The 24,403-nt window shown below is 37.1% G+C and overlaps 4 protein-coding genes across 5 annotated transcripts in view; 2 read left to right on the top strand and 2 right to left on the bottom strand.

The window, feature by feature from the left end:
* LOC141334426 (trinucleotide repeat-containing gene 6A protein-like) overlaps positions 1–8,182 on the top strand; it is a 39,488-nt gene extending 31,306 nt beyond the window's left edge. For both annotated transcript variants that reach the window (XM_073839503.1, XM_073839495.1), the window contains exons 19-23: positions 63–170; positions 257–466; positions 571–638; positions 1,631–1,770; positions 3,698–8,182. In XM_073839503.1, the coding sequence (XP_073695604.1) occupies positions 63–170; positions 257–466; positions 571–638; positions 1,631–1,770; positions 3,698–4,073 (902 nt within the window). In that variant the 3' untranslated portion in view covers positions 4,074–8,182. The remainder of the gene's footprint in view (positions 1–62; positions 171–256; positions 467–570; positions 639–1,630; positions 1,771–3,697) is intronic.
* A 2,940-nt stretch (positions 8,183–11,122) lies between these two features.
* On the bottom strand, positions 11,123–13,978 carry ndufab1b (NADH:ubiquinone oxidoreductase subunit AB1b). Its single transcript, XM_073834598.1, has 5 exons — positions 13,799–13,978; positions 13,080–13,202; positions 11,973–12,060; positions 11,769–11,874; positions 11,123–11,322 (listed from the first exon to the last, which is right to left on the bottom strand). The coding sequence occupies exons 1-4, from the start codon at positions 13,967–13,969 to the stop codon at positions 11,783–11,785; spliced, it is 474 nt and encodes a 157-aa protein (XP_073690699.1). The 5' UTR covers positions 13,970–13,978; the 3' UTR covers positions 11,123–11,322; positions 11,769–11,782.
* A 467-nt stretch (positions 13,979–14,445) lies between these two features.
* Positions 14,446–21,173, top strand: rpusd1 (RNA pseudouridine synthase domain containing 1). Its single transcript, XM_073834503.1, has 6 exons — positions 14,446–14,724; positions 14,818–15,013; positions 16,925–17,048; positions 17,128–17,230; positions 17,519–17,620; positions 17,705–21,173. The coding sequence occupies exons 2-6, from the start codon at positions 14,832–14,834 to the stop codon at positions 18,073–18,075; spliced, it is 882 nt and encodes a 293-aa protein (XP_073690604.1). The 5' UTR covers positions 14,446–14,724; positions 14,818–14,831; the 3' UTR covers positions 18,076–21,173.
* dctn5 (dynactin 5) lies at positions 21,052–22,748 on the bottom strand. The gene is made up of 6 exons (XM_073839491.1): positions 22,624–22,748; positions 22,302–22,370; positions 22,103–22,221; positions 21,894–22,005; positions 21,718–21,820; positions 21,052–21,632 (listed from the first exon to the last, which is right to left on the bottom strand). Exons 1-6 carry the CDS (start codon positions 22,669–22,671, stop codon positions 21,535–21,537), a joined length of 549 nt encoding a protein of 182 aa, XP_073695592.1. The 5' UTR covers positions 22,672–22,748; the 3' UTR covers positions 21,052–21,534.
* Between the last annotated feature and the right edge of the window lie 1,655 nt (positions 22,749–24,403).

Below are 24,403 nucleotides of genomic sequence, written 5' to 3'. Positions count from 1 at the left end.
ATAATTTGCTGAATTGTGTATATTAGTGTTTATCAATTATTTTTTTGTGTGTGTTTTTCCAGGGCCATCCTCATCACTTAACACCACGCTGCCTTCAAATAGTGCCTGGACATCCATTCGTGCCTCCAACCACAATAGTTCCCTCAGCAGTACAGCACAAAGCACTTCAGGTTGGTGGGCAGCTATTTAGATGTAGCCACGCAGACCTGTGCCCCTTATACACTCTTTTAACTTCATATTTTCTTCTTTCCTGCAGCCAGAAACAGTGACTCCAAATGGTCTCCTGGTACAGTCACCAACACCTCTTTGGCTCATGAGCTGTGGAAGGTTCCTCTCCCCTCTAAAGGTATCTCTGCTCCGTCCCGCCCCCCGCCTGGTCTGACTGGCCAGAAACAGCCCTCATCTTGGGACAACGGCTCTCTGAGACTGCCAGGCTGGGGCAGCTCTGAATCCAGATTCAATTCTGGTTAGTCAGTTATAATCCCTTTCACCTACATAAACTCTATTAATAGTGTAAATGATGTAGAGTTTAAAGAAACAAGAGAGACCTAAAATCATCATTGTCTGCAGGTTCCAGCTGGGGTGACAGCAGCTCAGGGAGAACTAATTGGCTTGTTCTCAAAAACCTCACACCTCAGGTAAGACATATAATGATTTGGTATGAACTGACTCATTTTAACAGGTCATAGCATTCACACTGCCTGATTTTTGCAGCATTTATAGCAGAAAACGCATTGAAAATGCACTTTAAAACTATTATCAACACCGTTTTGTAATTTAGGGTTTTATGAATCGCCATTAATTACTTAACATAGATAATTTACACAAAAAGCAAATCTGTTGGGATTGAAGAGTTCACCCAAAAATTAAAATTCTGTTGTTAATTACTCACCCTCATGTCCTTCTAAACCCGTAAGGCTTTCGTTCATGTTCAGAACACAAATTAAGATATATCTGATGATATGAGCGTTTTCTGACCTTGCATAGACAGCAACGCAACTGAATGTGCATCAAAGACTGACACTGAAGAGAAGAAATTGTTGAATTAAGACATTATTTTTGGTTCTTTGCGTACAAAAATTATTCTTGTAGCTTTATAACGTTACGGTTGAACCACTGATGTCACATGGACTATTTTAACAATCTCCTTACTACCTTTCTTGGCCTTGAACATGTCAGTTGCATTGCTGTCTATGGATGGTCAGAAAGCTCAAATTTCATAATTATCTTAATTTGTGTTCTAAGGAATACCTCCTTAGAACACAAATTAAGATAACTATGAAATTTGAATAAAGGGAGTATTAACAATTTTAATTGTTGGGTGAACTATCCTTTAATGTATCAGGCACACAAATACTTTTGCCTAAGTCTATAAGCTGCATTTTGGGCAGTGGGTTGCATCTTGTTGAATTTAATTACCAGTTTGATGTCAGTGTAGTCCCCTGCTCATGTAAATAAAATTTCACCATGATCAGGTTTGTAATTCTCTGTGGCCAACTCTTAATAACGTTTTTGTAATTAATGGTTGTTATTAAAGCAAATACTTTGTGTAGAAACCTAGGGATTGTTTTATATATAAAGCCACAGCAGAGTCAACTCTTGGGTAAGAAGTCATGTCCATGTTTTACAGATTGATGGCTCCACCTTGCGAACTCTGTGCATGCAGCACGGTCCACTGATCACATTCCATCTGAACCTTCCCCATGGCAATGCTGTCGTCTGCTACAGCTCTAAGGAGGAGGCGGCAAAAGCCCAGAAGTCACTGCACATGTAAGTCCATCTTTTTTTTTTTCCCACCCCCTCATGTGGGTAAAGATAAATGTTACTACTAAAGCTAATAATTACTAAGCCGTTTATAAGGATATTAGTGTATTTAAGTCAGCTATTAATAACTTGATCATTTCTGGAATAACTAGATTTATCATAAGCACTAAATGGTTTTAATTATAGTAATTAGAATTTTCAGTAAGTACTGTTTTAGACTGCAAGTTAATGTTATCATCTTGTGATACATGATTAATATATTGAGGTTTGATACATTTGTGTATCACATTAAATGACTGTCAGTGCATTTTAAAACAACTTTTTTTTCTATTATGAAATCGACTTATGCAATTCAGTGGTTCTCAACATTTTTGACAATATTTGAAGGCCCCACTTTTAATGTGAGGGAACAGAGGGATAATTCACCCAAAAATAACAATTCTGTCAATAATGACTCACCGTCATTATCAGAACTCAAATTAAGATACTTAATTGAAAAAAAATGAAATCTGAGAGCTTTCTGACCCTGCATAGACAGCAATGCGACTCGCACGTTCAAGACCCAGAAAGGTAGTAAGGAAAAATAGTCCATGTGACATCAGTGGTTCAACTGTGATTTCATGAAGCTACAAGAATACTTTTTGTGTGCAAAGAAAGCAGAAATTCACAAGGATGCCCCAACATATACATGCGTCTTCTGCTTGTAAAAAAAAAAAAAAAAAAAAGCACAGCACATCCGGATTCTACATCAGAACACCTGCTACTGCATCAGCAGCACCCACATGTATGCGTTAGGATACTCTTGTGAATGTGCATCGAAATTGAGTAAAGTAGTTATTTTTGTTTTCTTTGCACACAAAAAGTGTTCTTGAAGCTTTATAAAATTACAGTTGAACCATTGATGTCACATGGACAATTTTAACAGTGTCCTTACTACCTTTCTGGATCTGGAACGTGGTAGTTGCTTTGCTGTTCATGGAGGGTCAGAAATCTCTGATTTATTCAGAAATATCTTAATTTGTGTTCTGAAGATGAACAGAGATCTTGCAGGTTATTTTGTTTTTATTTTTGAGGAATAGTTTTTAATTTTTGGGTGAGCTATCCCTTTAAAGCCAAGGTTTTTGTCTAATTTTAAAGCTTGGCATAACTAGAAATATGTTTGTTCGCTCTTTGGAAGTTTGCTGAGGCCCTCTACTGGCCCCTGGCTCCCTGTTTGAGAACCACTACATTAACGTGATATGCACAATATAACTTAATCATGCACTCAAGTTATTAGCAAAAATCAAATATTTACATTTTTTATATGGGGGTTATTTATTTGGAATAACTCCAACATTCTGTTAATATACTAGTATTCTTAGCAATTACTTTAATAGATTTTTGTAATGGGGGGGAAAAAACATTCTGTATCTGAAATGATTCGTTTAAGACCCGTAATGCTTGTTAAAAGTGACCCTGGACCACAAAACCAGTCATAAAGGTCAATTTTTTTAATTTGAGATTTATACATATTTGGCAGAGATGCAGCTATTTGAAAATCTGGAATCTGAGGGTGATCTCTCAAAATATTAGTAAAATCACCTTTTAAAGTTGTCCAAATGAAGTTTTTAGCAATGCATATTACCAATCAAAAATTAGGTTTTGATATATTTACGATAGAAAATGTACAAAATATCTTTATGGAGCAAGATCTTTACTTAATATCCTAATGATTTTTGGCATCATTTTGCCCCATACAGTGTATTTTTTGGCTACTTGAGGTTTTGTGGTCCAGGGTCACAAATGAATGATTTATCAGGCTGTGCTCTCTCTTTCGATCGAAAGCTGTTTCCAAATTTCCAGAACTCCATGCTGAAGTTCACAAAAACTTTTGTTCACAAAAAGAATGAGGCATCGTACTGATACAGGTTCTGCTCTTCCTTTTCCTCCTCAGGTGTGTTTTAGGGAACACTACTATTCTTGCAGAGTTTGCTAGTGAAGAGGAAATTAATCGTTTCTTTGCACAAGGTCAGTCAATGACTGCCTCTCCCAGCTGGCAAACGCTGGGCTCTTCTCAGAACCGGATCGGATCCATCGAAGGTTCTCACCCCTTCCCGAACCGCACTGATCCAAATCACTGGAACGGCAGCGGGCTGTCAGGAGCTGGCAGCGGAGACCTGCATGGCTCGTCTCTCTGGGGCGTTCCCAATTACTCCACGAGCCTGTGGGGCAGCCCCAGTGGCGGTGAGGGGGGGAGAATCAACAGTCCCTCCCCCATCAGCTCCTTCCTTCCTGTTGACCACCTGATGGGAGGTGGGGAGTCCATGTAGTGCATCTTTCACCTTCTGACTTAAAAACGACAAAAAAAAAAAAATGACCAAAAAAACAAACATACAAACCCGTGACCTCAATGTGGAAATACTTAATCATAATCATATGACCATATATATATTATATATGAAAAAAATCAAATGGCACTAGTTAGACTTTCTTCACTTACAAAAAGAAAAAAAAAACAATGCGGGGTCACCCTGTGGAAACAAGTTACGTTCTTTTCTGCACATATGTCCACTTTGTTTTAGCCCAAAACATATCAGTTTGAATACTTGAATTATGCAGGCCAATTCTATAATGTGAAAGGATGTATTTACACTTCCAGGTAGTGCTCTTCATACAGAAAAAAGCTTCGGATGAGCTCATCTGTTTATTCATCATGTTTATTTGAATTCCAATTCTTTTCGTTTTGTTTTTATTATTTGCATTTTGTTTGCTGACAATTGTTGGAGTTTGAGCTTTTTTAACTTTGCACTGAATGTGGTTTTTCTCAGTATAATCTGCAATATGGAGGGAGCCGACAGTTCCAGTGTAGTTGTTTACTCAAGGATGTTCTTAAAAGTGTGCGCTCTACTATGCCTTGATGTACGCCTACCTTATTGTGGTATTGTGGAGTTCGAGATCAAGATATAGATGCTGACTTAGGGTTATTTGATGATATTACAGAAATAAGTATTGCACCAATTTTGTTTTAAAACTAAAGAATTTAGCTCTGCAGTCTAAAAAACTGTAGCCACAGCTGTGACTTGCAAACCCGACCTGCAAGCCAGGGGGAACAGCACTTTCAAAATAGGCTTTCAATTTTGTTTTGGAGGCATCACATTGTGCCCTCTTGTTTACAAAACTTTTTGAGGGGGAAAGTATGGTCATTCTTCCTTTTATTTTAAATGGAGTAAAAAAAAAAAGAAAAAGAAAAAAAAATGCATAAAGAATTTAAAAAATCAAAGCAAAATCTTAGAAAAATTATAAAAGCAAATAAAAAATACCAAAAAAAAAAATCAACAAAAAAACAAAAACAAAAACAAATCTTGAGGATGAAGACGAAGCTTTTTATCTCTGGGAATACTGATCAGTGTTTGGCCATGTCATTGGTTATTTTATCTATTCCTCTTGTCTGCTAAATAACCAGCATGGTTCTCAGGAAATATAGCCAGTTTTCCCCCATAGAAACTCCTTGTAGGAAAATCCAACTTTTAGCACTGAAACTACTTATAGCTCTGTAAGTTTTTCTCTGCCAAATAACTGCTTTAAGCTGGAGACATTCTACATACTGCTTTTCGAATATGCTGTCTTTTTATTAATGAGTGGATATGGTTTGCTGAATCACTATCTAGTCCTTCTTCCCTTTTTCCCACTGAGTGGCTCAATGTTTTTCGCTTTGTGACTGTCGAAGTAACTGTCAAAAACGTCAGAAGAAAAAGCAGAAATCTGTAACTATGCATACTGTAGCCAACGACTCGGCCTACAGAATCGCTTTTTCTTTGTCTGAAGTAATGTTTTATATGTTTCGGTAATTTGCATATACATTGTTTGATATATTATATACATATATCTCTATATATTTTCCTCATCGCCAGAGCTGGTGTTAAAGAAAATCTTGTTTGGTTATTTTAACAGTGCAAAAGTCGTCCACATTTCATTGCCTTGATTCAATTTGTGTCCGAAGATGCAACAAGTCAAGTGGCTTTTAACTGTTTACAAATAGAAAAATGATTGTAATGTGTACAGTTTGGTTGTGTTAAATCTGAAGTTCCTTACAATATTAATAAATCAATGTTTTGGCTGCTCATTACCATTTTATTTTAATTTAAGATTTGTTTTGTTTCGGGGTTTTTTTTCCCCCCCTTTCCCTCCCCTTCCTCAAAGCTGGTTTGTCATTGAAAATGGCTTGCCTCTGTACTTGTGGCCAAGGAAGGCTGGATTAGAGGTGAATGTAATCTATTGCTGGTAGTTAGAAATAATATGTGCGTAGATTATTGACCTTTTATTGTACTATATTTTAGGTGCACAATTTAGGAGACGCTTCAAGAGCGAGAGGGAGAGAAAGATGTCAGCATTAGGCTAAGCCATGGACCTTAATTGTTTAAGCTGTTGTGTTTGCTCCATTTTTGTTTTATTTGAGAAGTAGAACTTGCATGGTGTGTTAACTTATCCATATTTAATGACTCATCGTACAAAACCCTGAGTATTACCCTCACTTTATGGTTGCGTGCCAGTATTGAACCATTTTAAGTAACCGCTTTACCAAATATACTTCAATCAAAGGACTTGTTTACTTAATTCCAGACCTGGCTTATCTTAAAGTGAAACATTGGAGAGAAACTACATAACGAAAGCCGTAAATGACTTGTTTTCTTGGAATTGCACTTGGTGTACATAATAAACTAGAAAAGCTTGTACTGTATTTGTGTTCTGGAGGCAGAGTGTAGCTTTTTTGGAGACTGGACGGCACGGACGGAGGACTTTGCCTTTTGTTTGTCTTTTGATTCTTCGTGTACATTGTGCCTGCGTGCTTGAGTGGTCCACTCCATTCCTGCGCATCAGGAGCCCAAGTATTCTCCTCGTGTTTAGGGGGCGTAGAACTACAGGTGTCGCCGATCGTTTATGCCGTGACTTTGTTTACTCCCTCGATGTGGATCGCTCAATCTTTCGTGCTTTGGTTACATGTTTCGTAGCGCTGAGCTTTACCAATGGTTCTGAATGGGGGGGGTGCTTCAGACGTGCTTCTTTGTGGCTTTTTACTTTCGAAAGCGTAGGGAAAAGCCATTGGCACCCAGTTGATTTCCACTTTTAATTTGCTTTTGTTTATCTTTTTTGGTTCCCCCTCCCTGTTTTTTCCTCTTAATTTTGTTTTATGTATGTGCAGCTGTTTGGTGTTAGACAGAACTGTCATGCTGAGACATTTTGATAATTCACTGTCATGCCAAATTATCAAGCAGGGGGTGGAAAGGGATTTGTGCTTTTGTAAAAGCTGGACAATGTATATGCTTCAAATGTCACTTGCAAAATGGATGTTTTGAGGATATTCATGAGCAATGTACAATCCCCGTTTTTATAGCCAGGTTGAGCGTAGAGGAAACGACAAAGTGACTTGGCCTGACATTCTACTTTTGTACTGAAAAATGTCATTGTTTTCTGATTTATCCTGTGAGCAAATATACCCTTGTCTTTTAAATGGTTCCTACTGTTGAACAATGTGCTAAGGCAATTGACTTAAACTGTGAGTATCGCTGTCATGTCATTATAAACCCGAAAAGCTTTAGTAAAACCAGCACAAGAAACGGACGAACGAGAGTTTAAATCGAAACTTCCACCATGGGGAAATTCTAAGAGAGTCTATGCAGTGTAGGGTGAGGCTTCCATGTCTGTGTCTTTGCTTAAGAAAATCCTGACCGCCGTCGTGGTCGGATTTAAAAAACGCGATTCCTTGTAATGTGCCATGATTGACATTTTCTTTCACTTTGTCTCACACACACGAAAAATTGGCCAGTTGTAGCAAATGGAGGGTTGCATTAACATTTCCTTTTCCACGGCGCTGCTCCTCACGGGACGGCCTGTGGAACGGCAAATTCTCAACTCCAACATTTCTTCTAGTGGTCTGTCGAGGAAAATAGTTTGCTCACATGTAACCTATATGCACACTGCTTTGGTAGACTGTTTAAAAAATGACTAGAAATAAACATCAATAAGATAACTTAAATGAGCAGGAAGTTCTTTTCAGCGTCTTCCTGGGGTCATCTTAGAATTTTAACTTGGGGAACTGCACTTTTTGAAGGACAATCCTTATTTGTATCGGTAACAATTGACACAAGGTTTAGTCTAGTAATACATGGTAGATACTCAAATGTGTAGTGATGAATGTTTCCTGTAATGCTGTTTTTCTTTTGTTTTTTTTTGTTTTCCTTCTCTTTGTTGCTTGGTTTTTCGATTTTAGTACCCTTAAGTGCATATGTAACGAGGTAGTTGGAGTAATAGAGTAGTTTTTAGGTCTTTTGTTGGCTGTACTTGTAGACTGATAATAACTGTTTGTAAAGTCCTGATCTTGATATCGGAATACAAAAAGCTGTATAACTTGGGTACAACCCGCAATAAAACCTAACAGTGATATCGTGTGTAATGTCATTTCTTCTTTATGCATTTGGAAAACACTTTTTGCATTAATTTCACCACATTTTATCAATTGCAACTGCAAATACGTAGCTGGTGAATAGTTGCCTCATAGGGCCTCATCACAAAACATTTACATGGAGTACACGCAACTAATATGCAATAATATTAAAGGTTTAGTTGACCCAAAAATGAAAATTCTATCATTAGTTACTCACTCTCATGTTGTTTCAAACCCGTAAGACCTTCGTTCATCTTCAGAACACAAATTGACATTTTTAATGAAGTCCAAGAGCTTTGACCATGCACAGACAGCAACGCAACTGATATGTTCAAGAAAGGTAGAAAAGACATTGATAAAGGGTGATTTGCAATTTTTTGCCCAGCTGTACTTATACAGACTATTAACTAAGATAGATGGTCTTTCTACATCAGAACGCCAGCTCCTGCATCAGTAGCATCACAAAACTGCGTTGTGATGCTCTCATAAACAAAGACTGACACTGAAGAAGAAATTGAATAAAGTTAAGGTCGTAGCTTCATATAATTAGGGTTGAACCTCTGATGTCACATGGACTATTTTATTAATGTCCTTGCTACCTTTCTGGGCCCTAATTTGTGTTCAGAAGATGGTCTTACAGGTTTGGAACGACATGAGGGTGAGTAATTAATGACGGTTTTCATTTTCAGGTTTGTTCATGCTTTAAATGGGAGCGTTGAAGACAATTTCATTTTGATAACTATAAATGTTTTGCTTGTTGGTATATGGAATATTTCTACACAACAAAAAAAACATTAAGGCAAGACACTGCAGGTGAATAGGGTAAAAAAAAAATAAACCTAAGTTATCATCTTACCCAGATCATTTCAAACATTTTTGTAGTACAAGTTTACTAAAATGTTAGCTCTTGCAAATGAGGCATTATTTAATGAAATATAATACTGGAGTTGTAATTGATGATCAGATGACTTTCTCAGACCACATTGCTATTATTCAACATCAGGAAGATCAGGCCATTTCTTTCGGAATATGCTTTAAAACTCATTGTTCAAGCTCTTGTTCTGTCCAGGCTGGACTATTGCAATGCTCTTTTGGCAGGTCTTCCACCCAGTTCTATCAAACTTTTACAATTAATCCAGAATGCGGCTGCAAGATTAATTTTTAATGAGCCAAAAAGAACGCACGTCACACCCCTTCATCAATTTGCACTGGCTATCATATAGCTGCTCGCATAAAATTCAAGGCATTTATGTTTGCCTACAAAACCACCACTGGCTCTGCTCCCCTTTACCTAAATTCATTATTTCAGACCTATGTGCCCTCTAAAAGCTTGTGTTCTGCAAGTAAACGGCGCATTATTGTGCCATCCCAAAGAGCAACAAAATCACTTTTACACTAAATGTACCCTTCTGGTGGAATGACCAGAATGCGTCTGCAAGATTAATTCTGAACAGCTGAGTCCTTAGCCATCTTCAAGAATCGGCTAAAAACACATCTCTTCCATCTTTATTTGGCCCTCAAAAAAAAAAGAGAGAAAAAATCTTGCCCTTTTAGACTTACTTACTGCTTGTTTTCTTTAAAAAAAAAAACTAACTCTGTTCTTGTTGTATTCTATCTCTATTAATTTACTTACTGCTTGTTTTCTTTAAAAAAAAGAAAAAAACCTTCTGCTTCTGTTCCTTTTGTTCTATTTATTTTTAGGTCTCTAACACTAGCTTGCTTTTTTTCTTTTTTTTCTAAAATCTAAACCCTGGATTAAGTCAGTTTTGAAATTCTTGTTTAATTTTTTGACACATTAAAGTCAAATCTTTTTACAGAGGGGATTTTGGGTATCTCATTTTGTTACTCAATTCAGAAAAAAAAAACTTTGAACAGACAGAAAACCATGTATTTTTTTTACCCTTTTTGGGGAAGTAAAATGTCGTATAAGATCAAGCTAATTGTATATGAACAAATCCCTCTGTAAAAACCTTAAGGATATAAACAGGAATACAAATGTAAAGTTTGGTGTAAGTGCCACTGAAGTGGAGATTTATGGCTCAGTGTAGGAGAAAAAAAAAAGAAATAATAAAACTATGTACTGTACTTGAAATCTGTTGACACAAATAAAGTGCTATGAAAGAAACACTTAGTGTCTTTTAGGTGGATTCTTTCCACTAGTCTTTCACAGTCTCCCCTTAACAGTGCTTTTAAGAGGTTTAAAATGTTTACATGACAAAGACTCCAGTCATACAGTGGTTTTATTCTACATGAATGTAGGCCATCATTTTGAAATTGCTTTAGCTCAGTAATCCTATTATTGGTCACTGTGTCACTGCAGAATAAATCATGGGTGACATATGCTTGCAAAATGGTATTTTTATGTCATAAACAAACTTGTGAGCTGACTCATGCTGGTGCCATTATATAATCTATGACCAGTGAAATATGAAATGACCTAAACACACCTTTAAAGCTGCAGTCATTTCTGTGCCTCTAGCAGCATCAAATGAATTTTCAAACAACAAAAAAAAAAAACTTTTTAAATGGGTTTGAGTGCTTATTTGTCATGAAAAAACCAAAGTCTGAAAAAAAGTCACTTTTTTTAATTATGCCATGAAAATATACTTAACTGGTTCATAAATCAGTCTAAATTATTCTTTAGTGTATCAGCCTGAATTTGTACAACCTTTATCTAGTGAGCATAAGCACACAAAACAGTCTTGGAAATTGTGGGAAATCTGGAAATCTGTCAGGCTGCTGAAGAGGTGTTGAAATGATGTATTTTAAACTGGTGAGTGGATGCAGTATTTTGATGAATTATTGCACAGCAGCGTTAAGTTCTTGCACTGACATTGGCAAAGTGGCACTGACCTTGAATTTAAGTTGCAGTTACACTGCCCATCCGCTAGAGGGATCACAATGAGGCTTTGCTTGGGGCATGACAAACCAAAGAACTACAATTTAGCCTTCGCTTTATTTTCAGCTCAAGTTCCCACGAGTTTATAGTGACATTTTCATTAAATACAACAGTACAAGACAAGGCAGTTGACTCCATAAGCAAGAGACGGAAGAAAATGGTATGACAGAAACTGGACACTGTGTGGACGTAGCTGATCCACATCCATATTGTTTAATACGGAGTCAATCATCCGTACCTGTGGAGGGAAAAAAGGAAATGTGAGACTTAAGATAAAATGTGACCCTGGACCACAAAACCAGTCTTAAGTAGCACGGGTATATTTGTAGCAATAGCCAACAATCCATTGTATGGGTCAAAAATCATTAGGATATTAAGTAAAGATCATGTTCCATGAAGATACTTAGTAAGTTTCCTACCGTAAATATATCAATACTTAATTTTTGATTAGCAATACGCACTGCAGAGAACTTAATTTGGACAACTTTCCAATATTTTCTCAATATTTACTTTTTTTATTTTGATTTTCAAATAGTTGCATCTTAGCCAAATATTGATGTATTAATCTCTTTTTTTTTTAAATTGACCCTTATGACTGGTTTTGTGGCCCAGGGTCACAAATTATTAAGCAAGCAATGGTTACCTACAATCTAAGCATTAGCCCAAAAGCCAGGATGTACATACCATTTGACTTGCTTCTATTCATACACATCTTTTTTATCTGCGATGTACTGCACGATCTCCGCCGGAGTCATAAGCTTCTCGGCCTCTGCATCTGGGATCTCAAATCCTGCGGATGGAACAATATCTTTGAGTACCACAATTCAAATTAAATGTTTAGAAGGTATATCACAGTTTTTAATGGTATGGCAACAAACCCATACTGACCAAACTCATCTTCCATAGCCATTATAATCTCCACCTGGTCCAAGCTATCCAGCCCCAGATCTTTCATGAAATGAGTCGATGTTTGCAGCTTGAGGAAGAAAAAAAGTCAGAAAATGATGCTAGGAATATGTATAATAATAAAAAAAACAACCTGAGCTAACATAAACAGTTGTATTTTTATTAACGTTAAAGGAATTGTTCACCCATAAATGAAAATTGTGTCATTAATTACTCACCCTCATGTTGTTTCAAACCCGTAAGACTTTCGTTCATCTTCAGAACACAAATTAAGATATTTCGGATGATATCCAAAAGCTTTTTGACTCAGAAAGGTAGTAAGGACATCTTAAAAATAGTCCATGTGATATCAGTGGTTCAATGTTATGAAGCTACAAGAACACTTTTTGTGCACACAGGAAACAAAAATATCGACTTTATTCAACATTTTCTTCTCTTCCGTGTCAGTCTTCAACACATCTTTCTGGGCCTTAAACGTGTCAGTTATGTTCCCATCTATGCAGGGTCGGAAAGCTCTCATATTTCATCAAAATATCTTAATTTAGGTCTTACTGGTTTGAAAAGACGTGAGGGTGAGTAATTAATGACACAATTTTCATTTTTTGGGTGAACTAACCCTTTAACAAAAAAAACATTGTACCACATGTAATGCTCATTGTTAGTTAATGAATTAACTAATGGGAACATTTTGTAAAGTGTTACAGCAAATGAAATGCACTGAAATACAGAAGGTAGGTATGTAGTTTCCAGTTAACACAGAAATTGCATACCATTGTCCTTAGAATTTAGATGGAGATTATCTTATACATGTACCCTCGGTTTCACAGACAAGGCTTAAGCCTAGTCCTAGACTAAAATCTAAGTCTGAGCAGTTTCAACTGAAATAAAATTGCACTGATTGATCTTAAAATAAATCAGTGCCTTTGTTCTGTCTCAAAATGCACACCAGTAATGTTTTTTTCTAAGCATGTTTATAAAAATGACTTAAATGTTCTAATTGATCTATGGCCTAATCCTGGCTTAGTCTAAGCCATGTCTGTGAAACCAGGCTTTAATGTTACAGTACAATAAGTCTGTGGTATCGCTCACCTTCTCTGGATTGATCTTGTCGTACAGTTTAAGGACGTACATGACACGCTCTTGGATGTTCTCTAAAGTGAGGGGTGGAAGATCCCCATAATGCCGACACAGATGAGCAGATGGGCCTGAAATCTAAAGACATTCAAATATTTACATTTATTCACTTACCAGATGCTTTGTTCAAAATGACTTACACATGGAACACACAATTCACCACAGAGTCAACAATATTAAACACAATGCCAGGGTTATTAAAAGAAAGACCAGTAGAACACAAATGGTGACCACCTTGGTGTTACAGAAAAAAAACACGTTTGTCATTTTGAATAATCTCTTAGAGAAATAATTGTATACAATCAAATTAAGCGGCTGTCATTCTGCCAAACATATTTTGTTGACGACAAAATGTTCACTTTTGCGTGAACTACATAATAACTAGAGTAAAAGATGCAAGGAGACTGGCAGAAGCAGTTGCTGTAAAGACAAGAGTCATAGTATGTATAAACTTTGGGCGTTGATCAGCTATTAACAGTCTTGCAAGTCATAACTGAAAAAACATTAGTAACTGATGTAGATGATGTATGTTGTGAATGCACACTACTTTTACTTTGTTTGTCTCCAAACTGTCATGCACGAATAGATTTGTCGGAAAGACACAGGTAGGTCACTGAGTAATCCAGCACTAGTAGGCCACACATACAAACATTCCCCATCTGCAGTAAACTCACCCGGACTAGTTCAGTCCACCTCGTCCGCTGGCTGCATGAAATGACAGACAGCGGTCGCTGGATTGAGACGAAGGGCGCGCAGGCGGATCTTGTGAGCACATTCCCATGACTTAACCTTGCAGAGGTGCGAGCGACGGAGCGCACACAGGATGCAAGCGCACGGGACGCCATGTCTGTGAATTTCTATCCCACAATTCACTGCGACAAACTGGACATAAATTTGACATGCGCGTGCGCACTTTGTCGGGGCAAGTATGGTGTTCCGCGAATCGGATCTTTTGAACAGTTCGTTCAAAATGAATGAATAAATTCATTCAGTTCAGACTTAAACGAATTATTAATGCATCACTATCTGTAGAACGTTTGTGCGAGTCGGCTCTTTTGAACAGTTTGCTTCAAAGAATCAGCTCGAAAACGGAACCGAGTGAGCGAAATCAATTCATTGAAAAGATCCGACTCAAAAGAATGACTACGAATCGGAATTAGAGAAACGGTAAACTATTTTGCTTTTTTTAATGTTATTCTTGTTAACTTTTTTTTTATTACATAAAATAACTATTCAATTATGGAATATTCTGTATGTGCAATATAGTTTAAAATAACAAGGCTTTTATTTTGAAACTATCATGGCTGCCAGTTACGCATGGGATGATCATAGAGAAATGCTCTATCAGAGTAAATTTATTTAACCTACGATGTTATCTAGAAACGAAAAGCAGTCTAATAATACATCTGCACGACCATTGAATAAAAGGATTTAATGCTTCTTCAAAAGGAGAAGGTTTGCTCTGCGCCGAGGAAAGATAAACAGGAGACTGGATGTAAATAATCCACAACCAGCATGCTGCACATCAACAGTTAAAGCTGGGTCAATAACAATACAGAGGTAACAAGGCAAACAACATGTGCTATCTGTGCCTTTAATGGTAAGTCAGTCTTTATTAGTCATTATATACTTTTTACAGTTTTATTATATGTGTTACAAATATTGCCACCTAACTTTTTAATGTACCACACAGAATAACACTGGAGCATGGAGCCTGCGAGCCTGGAGAACTTGTGTGTTTTGTACCACAGTGCAAACTATATAGTTGTCAATAAACATTGGGACATCCGTATTGACAGCAAAATGTGGTATGAGAAACAGACTGTCCAGAGTCAGCTGAAACATCGCTTCCCAGAGCTTGCAGATCCTGGCACCTACTACGGCTTCAGGTCTTTTTTTTTTCAGTTTTTTTTTTTTTTTTTTTTTTTTTGTTACTTTGTGCTGAGACAAATAATTTAAACAAACACATGTACAGTTGAGGTCAAAAGTTTATGTACACCTTGGAGGTGTATTTTACCAAAATAACAGGTATCATATAAAATGCATGTTATTTTTATTTAGTACTGACCTGCATAAGATAATTTAAAATAATTGACATTAACATATAGTCCATAAGAGAAAATAATATTGAATATATAAAAATTACCGTTCAAAAGTTTACATACACTTGATTCTTAGTACTGTGTTGTTCCCTGAATGATCCACAGCTGTGTTTTTTTGTTTGTTTGTTTGTTTGTTTAGTGATAGTTGTTCATGAGTCCCTTGTTTGTCCTGAATATTTAAACTCAAAGTCAAAGTCAACTTTATTGTCACTTCTGCTATATGTACCGGACATACAGAGAGTTGAAATTGTGTTACTCTCAGCCCCTAGGTGCATACACGTAACATTAAATACAAAAGGTAGGAATTTAAAAATACAAATAAATACAATTATACATATAATATATATAAAACAAAAACAACATACAAGTAAGGGCACATGGCACAGTGCAAACAGTGCAAACTGGACAGAGTAGTGCAAATGCAAAAAGAATAAGGTGCAAAAGGAGCTTATAAGTGTAATAAAGTGACAGTTATAGCAGACAAGTCTTTAGAGGTAGTCTGAGTATAGTAAGTGGTAGTTAGCGGAGCACCAAACTACACTACACTACACAAGTGACTGGTGCAGGTCGGTGGGTGAGTGTGTTTGAGTATGTGTGTGTGTCGCAGTTCAGGAAGTTTGTGGGACAGAAGGGAGTGGGGGCAGAGCTGGTAAAGAGTTAAGCTTCCTGACAGCCTGATGGATGAAGCTGTCCCTTCAGTCTGCTGGTCCTGGCCTGGAGACTCCGCAGTCTCCTCCCTGATGGCAGCAGGTTGAAGAAGCTTTGCACAGAGTGGGATGGATCTGCTGCTATGCAGAGGGCTTTTTTGGTGAGATGGGTTAAACTGCCGGTTGTTCTTCAGAAAAAATCTTTCAGGTCTCACAAATTCTTTGGCTTTTCAGCATTTTTGTGTATTTGAACGCTTTCCAACAATGACTGTATGATTTTGAGATCCATCTTTTCACACTGATGACAACTGAGGGACTCATATGCAACTATTACAGATGGTTCAAACACTCAATGATGCTTCAGAAGGAAAATTATTCATTAAGAGCCAGGGGTGTAAACTTTAATTTTTCTTATTTTGCCTGAATGTCATATTTTTCATTTAGTACTGCCCTTCATAAGCTACAGAAGATACTTACATGTTTCCCAAAAGACAAAATAAGTTACATTTACCCTGATCCTTTAAACCCCAGTGCTTAATGCATAATTCTGAAGCATCAGTGAGTTTTTGAACCTTTTGTTATAGTTACAAATAAATATCTCAGTGTGAAAAGATGGATCTCAAAATCATACAGTGATTGTTAGAAAGGGTTTAAATACACAAAATGCTGGAAAACCAAATAATTTTTGGGATCTAAAGGAACAACAGGCAAGGGACAAAAAAGGAACTCATGAGCAACTATCACTAAACAAAAAAAAACACAGCTGTGGATCATTCAGGTAAAAACACAGTATTAAGAATCAAGTGGTATGTAAACTTTTGAACGGGGTCATTGTTATAAATTCAACTATTATTTTCTCTTGTGTACTATTGTAAATGTCTGAAATTATCTTATTCAAGTCAGTACTAAATAAAAATAACATGCATTTTGTATGATCCCTCTTATTTTGGTCAAATAATTAACAATTTGCAGATTCTGCAAGGTGTGTGTAAAATTTGGCCACAACTGTATCTTATCAGTAGTTTATTCATTTTATTCTGATATTTTGCAGGTTTTGCCATCAACTGGATTTCTCTACCAGTGGTGCTTTGTGTGTAGCACTGAACAAGGCAGCAGCAGGGCATGCATACCGCTGTTTTAAAGAAAGACTTGTTACTAAAGCTTATCTCGCTCTGGTACAGTAACATTCAGACATTCATTAGATATATAAAAGGTTTTTCATAATAATAAAGGCCATTTATATTTCTTGTGCAGGTCCGTGGCATTGTGGCTGAGGAGAAAATGACCCTGGACTTTGCGATCGGCAAGAACACAACAGAGGGCAAGACTCATATGATGTGTACTGAAGGAACTGAAGGTCAGAATCTCTTTTGCCTCAAATTAAGCACAAATGTTAAAAATAGTTCACCCCAAAAATGAAAAATTTCCAAATTGACAATTTACCCTCAGGCCATCCAAGATGTAAATGAGTTTGTTTCTTCATCAGAACAGATTTATCAAATTTCAATTAAGAGTTTCGATTAAGAAACAAACTCTTCTACATCTTGGATAGTCTGAAGGTGAGCACATTTTTGTTTCTGGATGAACTATTGATTTAAACTAATAGAAACGCATTCATACATCCATTTGATATTATGTGTGGTAGGTTGTGAGAATCCTAAGCCTTGCCAAACAGAGCTGACAGTTTTAGAGTATGGAGAATATGACGGCGATCCGGTCACAAAAGTGCTTCTGCAGCCTCTGACAGGTACAGTTTTATCAACAATACACCCAAAATATAGATGAAACATGGTGTCAAATGGAAAAACTCTAAGTATCAAAAACCTTGTAGGAAGGACGCACCAGCTCCGAGTTCACTGCAGTGCCATTGGTCACCCCATAGTGGGAGACTACACTTACAGTCTACGCACGGACAATGCTCCGTATCGCATGATGCTGCATGCCTACTTCCTGCACATCCCACTAGAGGATGAACCAATCCACGTCACAGCCCCAGATCCCTTTGTACCCACCCTCGACTCCAAATGGGCACCACAAAGATTTGTGAATGTTCTGGATGACCTACTGAAGAATATTTTGACAAAACCACAAACTGAAATCCAAGAAGAACCAGAGCCTGTGCCCAGGAACAGCAGCCCAGTGGAGAGTGAGGAGCAACAGGCACAGTGTCAGCAGTGGTTATGTGAATGGAATCTGGATTGAGGCACCCTTTTACCTGTTTTACCACTAAGATACTGAAGCTACACTGCAGTGTCCCCAGCTCTATAGAGTACCCTATTTTCTGAAAGATAGATGGTAGCCAGCGCTCCTCAAGAACCGTATAGAGTAAGAACTGAAGGCACGAAGGAGTTTTAAAGCATTTGACTTATTTTTTTATGAAGAAGAGCACTGGTAAGATTGATTTTTTTTAAAGAAAGTGCACACCAAGCCTGCTTTTATATAATCCAAAATACAGTAAAAACAGTAGCATTGTGAAATATTCTCATGATTAAAAAAAAACTTTTTTATTTAAATATATTTAGGGGCCAAGCACCTATTGTATCCATTAGTTTTCTAATTCTTCTTCCACTCTGGGAGTCTATGGCAGCCCATAGAACCGCTTAAGGGAAAGTGATGAAATTTGGCACACAGATAGCAAATTTGAAGTCTCTATCTCAAACTTTTTTCTCAAATTGAACTTTTGCAAACTTATCCTAGACGGTTTGTCTGATTTTCACCAAAATTGGCTCAGATCAATGTCAGAAAAGAGCTTTTTAAATAATTTGATGAAATTTGCGCAAAAATTGACATGTGGCTATATCTTCACAACGCTTTAGTGGATTGAGACTAAACTTGGTATGTGTTATACCAAGCATGACCTGAGGGCACATGAGTAGTTTCGGCACAGCGCCCCCTACTAGTCAAAAGATTGCTGACCAGTTTAACCAAAAATTGTAAGAGTGATCTTAATTTAGAGCGGCATACCAAATCAAACAATACCAAATTTACCCTAACACCCTATGTCAACCATTTTGAATGTGGACCATTCCAAATTTTATAGTAAAATGCTGTATTTTTCAGACATTTTAGCATATTGTTATGAATCTTATAGAATTGCTTGCGGAAAAGTTATAAAAAAAAAATGGCACACAGATAGAGGACAGTCTCACAAAATTTGCACTCATGTTTCTGGTAATAACTTTTAAAACCTAGGTCTAAAAGCAATTTTTTCCCCCTCTGATTACTTGACTCATACCAAGTCAAATGCATAAGCACGTTAACATATTTGACAAAGTTTTTGCAAAAATGGACATAAGGCTATATCTCCGCAATGCTTTAGTAGATTCTGGTCAAACTTGGTATGTGTTATAACAAGCATGAATGGAAGGCCCATGAATAGTTTTGGCGCAGCGCCACCTACTGGTCAAAATATATTTTTGCTAATAAACTCTAACCAGTTTGGCCAAAAATTATAAGGTTGGTTTTGTTAGATTCAGAATGGCATACTGACTGAGTCCAATTATGTTGGCATTTCTGGGCATTAGCCATTTTGAGTTTTGTGGAAAAAATTCTGTATCAACAAATCTCTTTAACAGTAACTCTTCAACCCTAATCAAACATACCTGAACCAGCTAATCAAGGTGTTCAGGGCTACTAAAATACAGACAGGTGTGTTTAAGCAGGGTTGGAATTTAAGCAGAGGTGAACTTGGTCACGTGTGCCTTAAAAATCAATCACATTACAGCCTTGATGTCATTGAATCTCAGAGTTGTGCGACACTCAATCGCAGTTTGCGGATACCAAAGGAATTAATGAGAATTGGCCTAAGCTGAATCCCACCTGTCGTAAAAGGGTCAGTGACTTCTCTTATTGGTGTTAACTCTAAAAATAGTTCAATCCAAAGGTGTTGTGTAGTATAAATATGTTGAAGATTAGTCGATTGGCTGTCAATTGATTAAATGATGAGCTGTTTCCTCTAAAAAGATGTTTATTCAGCGTAGTAAATTGACATCCATTGAAAAACAGCCTCTGGTCTCCTTTCTATTAACATAAGCCGTTACACTTTTTTTGGCTAAAGGTTGCAGGCTTGCCTTCTAGTGGCTTTGGAATAAGTTCTGCAGGAACGTTGCTCTCGAGGAGCAGGGTTGGAGAACCCTGGTTTTTACTGAGTAATTAAAGACAGCTCCTTAGCTCTTCAGTTTACCTCTCTTGTGCTTGGCCCCTTAATTGCTGCTTGCCACTATATTTTAAAATGTAATTTGTTTCTGAATAAATACATTTATTGCTGAATAAAACAATTAAAAACTATTAATTTTCTTTAAAAAAAAAAACAAAGATCTTACCGACTCTGAACGTTTGAACAGTAGTATACCTAATTTGGAAAAATATCAAAAGAAAAGGTAGAGCATGATATTAGAGTGCTGAAAGGAATAACTTTTTAAAAATGATCTCAATTAAGTATCTTTTCCTCTTTCAAATGCAAGTATGCTATGTGTACGAGTGGTATTGTGCATTGTATGAATGCATAACTGTATGGATTTAACATTTGTGCTTTTAAAGCAAGAGATTTTACATATTTATGATTTTTTAATTCTTATTTTTGTATTTTTTGTGGTCTAGAAGGGGCGTAGACTTAGTTTTTTTTTCTCATTACACAAACAGCCAAGTTACAGTATACATGGATAAAATGTCTATTTAATTTATGTACTTGAATTGTGTGAAGCATGTTAATAGAAATCCATTGCTTCAAATAGACTAAACAATCCCTACCTCAAAAAAACTGAAAATGTTGCTTTGGCAAATGAAATTTAAGTATGTAATTGAATGAGTCTATCTGAAGAGTATTTTTTGCATGTCATACTATATAGATATTTGTAAGACTTGGTGCACTTACAATTACTGTTGTTCAGCAAACATACATAAGCTAAATCCATTTAAATAGAAATTCACGTGATCAAGATCCGAGGGAGAAAAATGTCCCCAAACAGATTCTTACAACAGGTTCAAGTTGGTCACATGATTTCACCACTAACCAACAGAAGGCTGCTTGATTTGAAAGTGACCTTTGTGTGAGCTGTGCTTCTTACATAGCTACACTGTCGACAATAGACAGTGGTCACCAATGTGACTGTACCTTACAGTAGGAGCGTGTTGTTTGGTAAAAGCCTCTAAAACATGCTGTGATCATTTAAAATAAACTTTTTTTTTCTTTACAAAAAGCATTTATTACCATCTGTAATCTGTCTTTACAAACAGAAAATGTTTAGTGTTGCAGAAATGGCAAAGTTTAATAAATAAAGGCCCTTCAGTCTAACAGCTAATCACTGCGTCATGATATTTTTCCCAGTCACACCAACAGGACTGCAGTGTACAGTGACATTATATGAGATGCATTAACAGAAATCTAAAAATACTGACATGACAAGACAGAGAGATATGGTGTTTTGTGTACAAGTCACATATTTTCTAATTTCCGATTCTATGTTAAGTTAACACAGCCATGATCATAGCAAGGGATTTTACTGCAAGTGGATACAACTGTAAACAAAACTAATAGTGGTATTTCTTTGTTTTTTTTTAGATTTACAACCGAGCCAAAGAAATAGTTGAGGGAATATTAGTCCATATTGGTTCCTTTGGTCCCAGAATGAAAGTGAGTGAGACACAATCTAAAGTTCAGTCCTAAATCTGGCTGAGAGGGAGGAATTTCTGGTAGTAACTCTTGGTGACATCGATCATGAGCTCTTGTGTGCATTCAGGGAGCTCTCCTGAAAATAAACCTGAAATGCAGAATAACAAACAAGCTTAGACTAGATTTACACTTACTTAGTAATAAATAATATAATAATATCTAAGAATGCCTACCTGGACAGCCAGAGAATACTGTAAATGGAGGAACCACTGTCTCTGGAGGAAGGACAGTATTATCCAGTATCTTACAACAGTCCTTCAAGACACAGCGCCGACCCTAAACAAACCATGCGTTGCAATTAAGCACCACCAGATCAAAATTGGAAGATACAAATGAAAGGGCTACTTACAATCACACAGTTCTTGCCAATGTGGACGTATGATCCTATCTGTGCGGCATTGACAACACAGTCCTCCTCTATGAACACATGATCTCCAATATGCAAGGGGAAGAAAGCCACGCTGATGTACACAGAACAAAAAGCAACAAAGTTAAATCAAACCAAAGTGTATCAGTAAAAATACAGATTCTTCATGTTAAATCAGCAGCAATGCTCACCCTTTGCTGAATTTCTTAAACGGAGGTCTGATCACACTACGACTTTTAATGACACAGTGACGCCCAACTCTGACATTAGCAAGATCTCCTCTGATGATACAGTCATTCATCACGATAGTCTGAAAAAATAAAGAGGTCATTTTGTATAGTTAACACATGGGTGGAGAAAATAAGACGAAATAAAAAAGAGCAAACTCACTTTTCCATTGAGGACAATGTTCTGACTCCCGCAAAGAACTGACTGTCTGCTGACTTTGTTGCCTGATGCCTGGAGAGATCAAATGTGAATGTTAGCATCACATGACGGTTCAGCTCTGGGCTGATGTGAGTATTTCATAAACACCATGTGCAAATGATACAGTTATGACAAACTAACACTTTTGTACTGGTGAACCATCTTTGTGTTTAATACAATGCACATTCGGTTTGCAGATACATAATAATCGAATCAGATCATCTGCATTTATCATTTGCAACCGCTTAATTCAGCTGACGGATATTATCGATTTGAATTAACTTACCGTCTCAATGTATTCAGCCTTGTTGTATAATATTTCACAAAGCTCCATCTTTGCAGAGTTTTGTTGTTTTCCTGGCGAACCGCTTCAGATGACCAGAAGCTGTCAACCGCTCCCTTGCTATTTCCGCTTCCGGTTAGTGCCAAGACATCACTTGCAGAACATAGAAATGGCAAGGAACTATTTGTGACCCTGGACCACAAAACCATAAATAGCACAGGTCAAAATGATCGATTTTTCTTTTATGCCAAAAATTATTAGGATTACGTAAAGATCATGGTCCATGAATATATGTATTCCGTATTCCGTTCCGTAAATACATAAATACTTTTTTTTATTAGTAATGTGCTTTGCTTCATTTAGACAACTTTAAAGGCGATTTTCTCAATATTTCGTTTTTTTTTTTTTTTTTTTTTTTTTTTTTTTTTGCACCCCCAGGATCCAGATTTTCAAATAGTTGTATCTCGGACAAATATTGATCCTAACAAACCATGCATCAAGCTTTCGGATGATGTATAAATCTCAATTCAATCAAACTGACCCTAATGACTGGTTTTGTGGTCCAGGCACATCACGTTATTTATTTTTATATAATTCCATTGCATATACACAAATATTTTAACGAGAAAATAACTAAATATATAAAATATACATATGCATGATCAACAACAAACAGCGAACAGAAACGCAAGTGTAAGTCTCCTTTCAGTTAATTTATATTTTTGCTGAATATTTATGTGTTTTATGCTTTATATTTGAATGCATATCAATTTATCAAATCATATTTGATTCATGCTTTGTTATAGAGTGCGGATCGGGCCGCATTTTTCTGTCCGAGCCCGGCCCGCGTCCGACAGATCAGTAACCGAGCCCGACCCGAACCCGACAGGCATTAAGATATTTATGTCCGAGCCCGATCCCAGCCCGACACAGTTAAAATCTTTTTTTTTTCTCATACTAATGACACGTGCAGTTTTTTGTGTGGAAAGCCCGCTTTTATTAAGCAACTGTAGGAAGGCGTTCGGAAATGTCAACAGATGAGCGCATCAGTGCACACGGGGCAAAAAGCGCTGTTATAACACAGGCGCACTATCGCGCTGATGTAACCGAGCCCGACCCGAACCCGAGCATCCTTTCTAAATATCTGTCCGAACCCGGCCCGGCCCGTCGAGTTCCGTCGGGTACCGTCGGGCTCGGCTCGGGTATCCATCCTGCAAAATTGTATAACCTGCCAGACCCTCTTCAACCGCAAAATGGCGCTGCTGTATCGTTTCACAGTTTTAACTCCCACTTTCCCGCAGTACGGAGGCGGTATGATTTTGAAACGTGCCTCATTAATCTACAGAGCTCTGCTCTCGTGGGCTCGAATCTCACCCACAATTTTGATGAGCTTTTATCGGTCTGTTAAAAGTTTACTATGCAAAAGTTAGTGTAGTATGTACTACAAACACAACTAAAAAGATGCGCCATAAATTCTAGCAACCCCGCTAAAAAATAAAAAAAATGGAAACCATCACAAAATTTGTAATGGTTTTAGGCCTACTGGTTATAATGGGAATTGTGGTTTTAATGGAAACTGTAATGGTGCCTGTTGGTCTCTACTGATGGCTTGTTAAAACCACTAAATCCTCATGTTTATAATATGTCCCAAAACACACTACAGGAACCCATTTTTTAATTGTTTGAATGGTTAAAAGTTGATGGTTTGTCATGGTATTTGTAATGGAAACCATTAAAATTTCTGTGGCGGTTTCTATTGTTCTTTCAGCAGGGAAGCTATTGA

The sequence above is a fragment of the Garra rufa genome, chromosome 1 (genome assembly GCF_049309525.1).
Source record: "Garra rufa chromosome 1, GarRuf1.0, whole genome shotgun sequence".
Classification (NCBI taxonomy): domain Eukaryota; kingdom Metazoa; phylum Chordata; class Actinopteri; order Cypriniformes; family Cyprinidae; genus Garra; species Garra rufa.
This window is presented reverse-complemented; position numbering and strand designations above follow the sequence as displayed.

Excerpts from the sequence above, each read along its gene's own strand:
- ndufab1b (XM_073834598.1), bottom strand. The coding sequence starts at position 13,969 with ATGGCGTCCCGTGCGCTTGCATCCTGTGTGCGCTCCGTCGCTCGCACC. Across the intron at positions 13,203-13,798 it reads GGTGGACTGAACTAGTCCGG|ATTTCAGGCCCATCTGCTCA; the intron begins GTGAGTTTACTG and ends GAATGTCTTTAG. Across the intron at positions 12,061-13,079 it reads ACAAGATCAATCCAGAGAAG|CTGCAAACATCGACTCATTT; the intron begins GTGAGCGATACC and ends TTCTTCCTCAAG.
- dctn5 (XM_073839491.1), bottom strand. The coding sequence starts at position 22,671 with ATGGAGCTTTGTGAAATATTATACAACAAGGCTGAATACATTGAGACG. Across the intron at positions 22,371-22,623 it reads AGGCTGAATACATTGAGACG|GCATCAGGCAACAAAGTCAG; the intron begins GTAAGTTAATTC and ends TGATCTCTCCAG. Across the intron at positions 22,006-22,102 it reads TTTAAGAAATTCAGCAAAGG|CGTGGCTTTCTTCCCCTTGC; the intron begins GTGAGCATTGCT and ends TGTGTACATCAG.
- rpusd1 (XM_073834503.1), top strand. The coding sequence starts at position 14,832 with ATGGAGCCTGCGAGCCTGGAGAACTTGTGTGTTTTGTACCACAGTGCA. Across the intron at positions 17,049-17,127 it reads CTAAAGCTTATCTCGCTCTG|GTCCGTGGCATTGTGGCTGA; the intron begins GTACAGTAACAT and ends TTTCTTGTGCAG. Across the intron at positions 17,231-17,518 it reads GTGTACTGAAGGAACTGAAG|GTTGTGAGAATCCTAAGCCT; the intron begins GTCAGAATCTCT and ends TATGTGTGGTAG.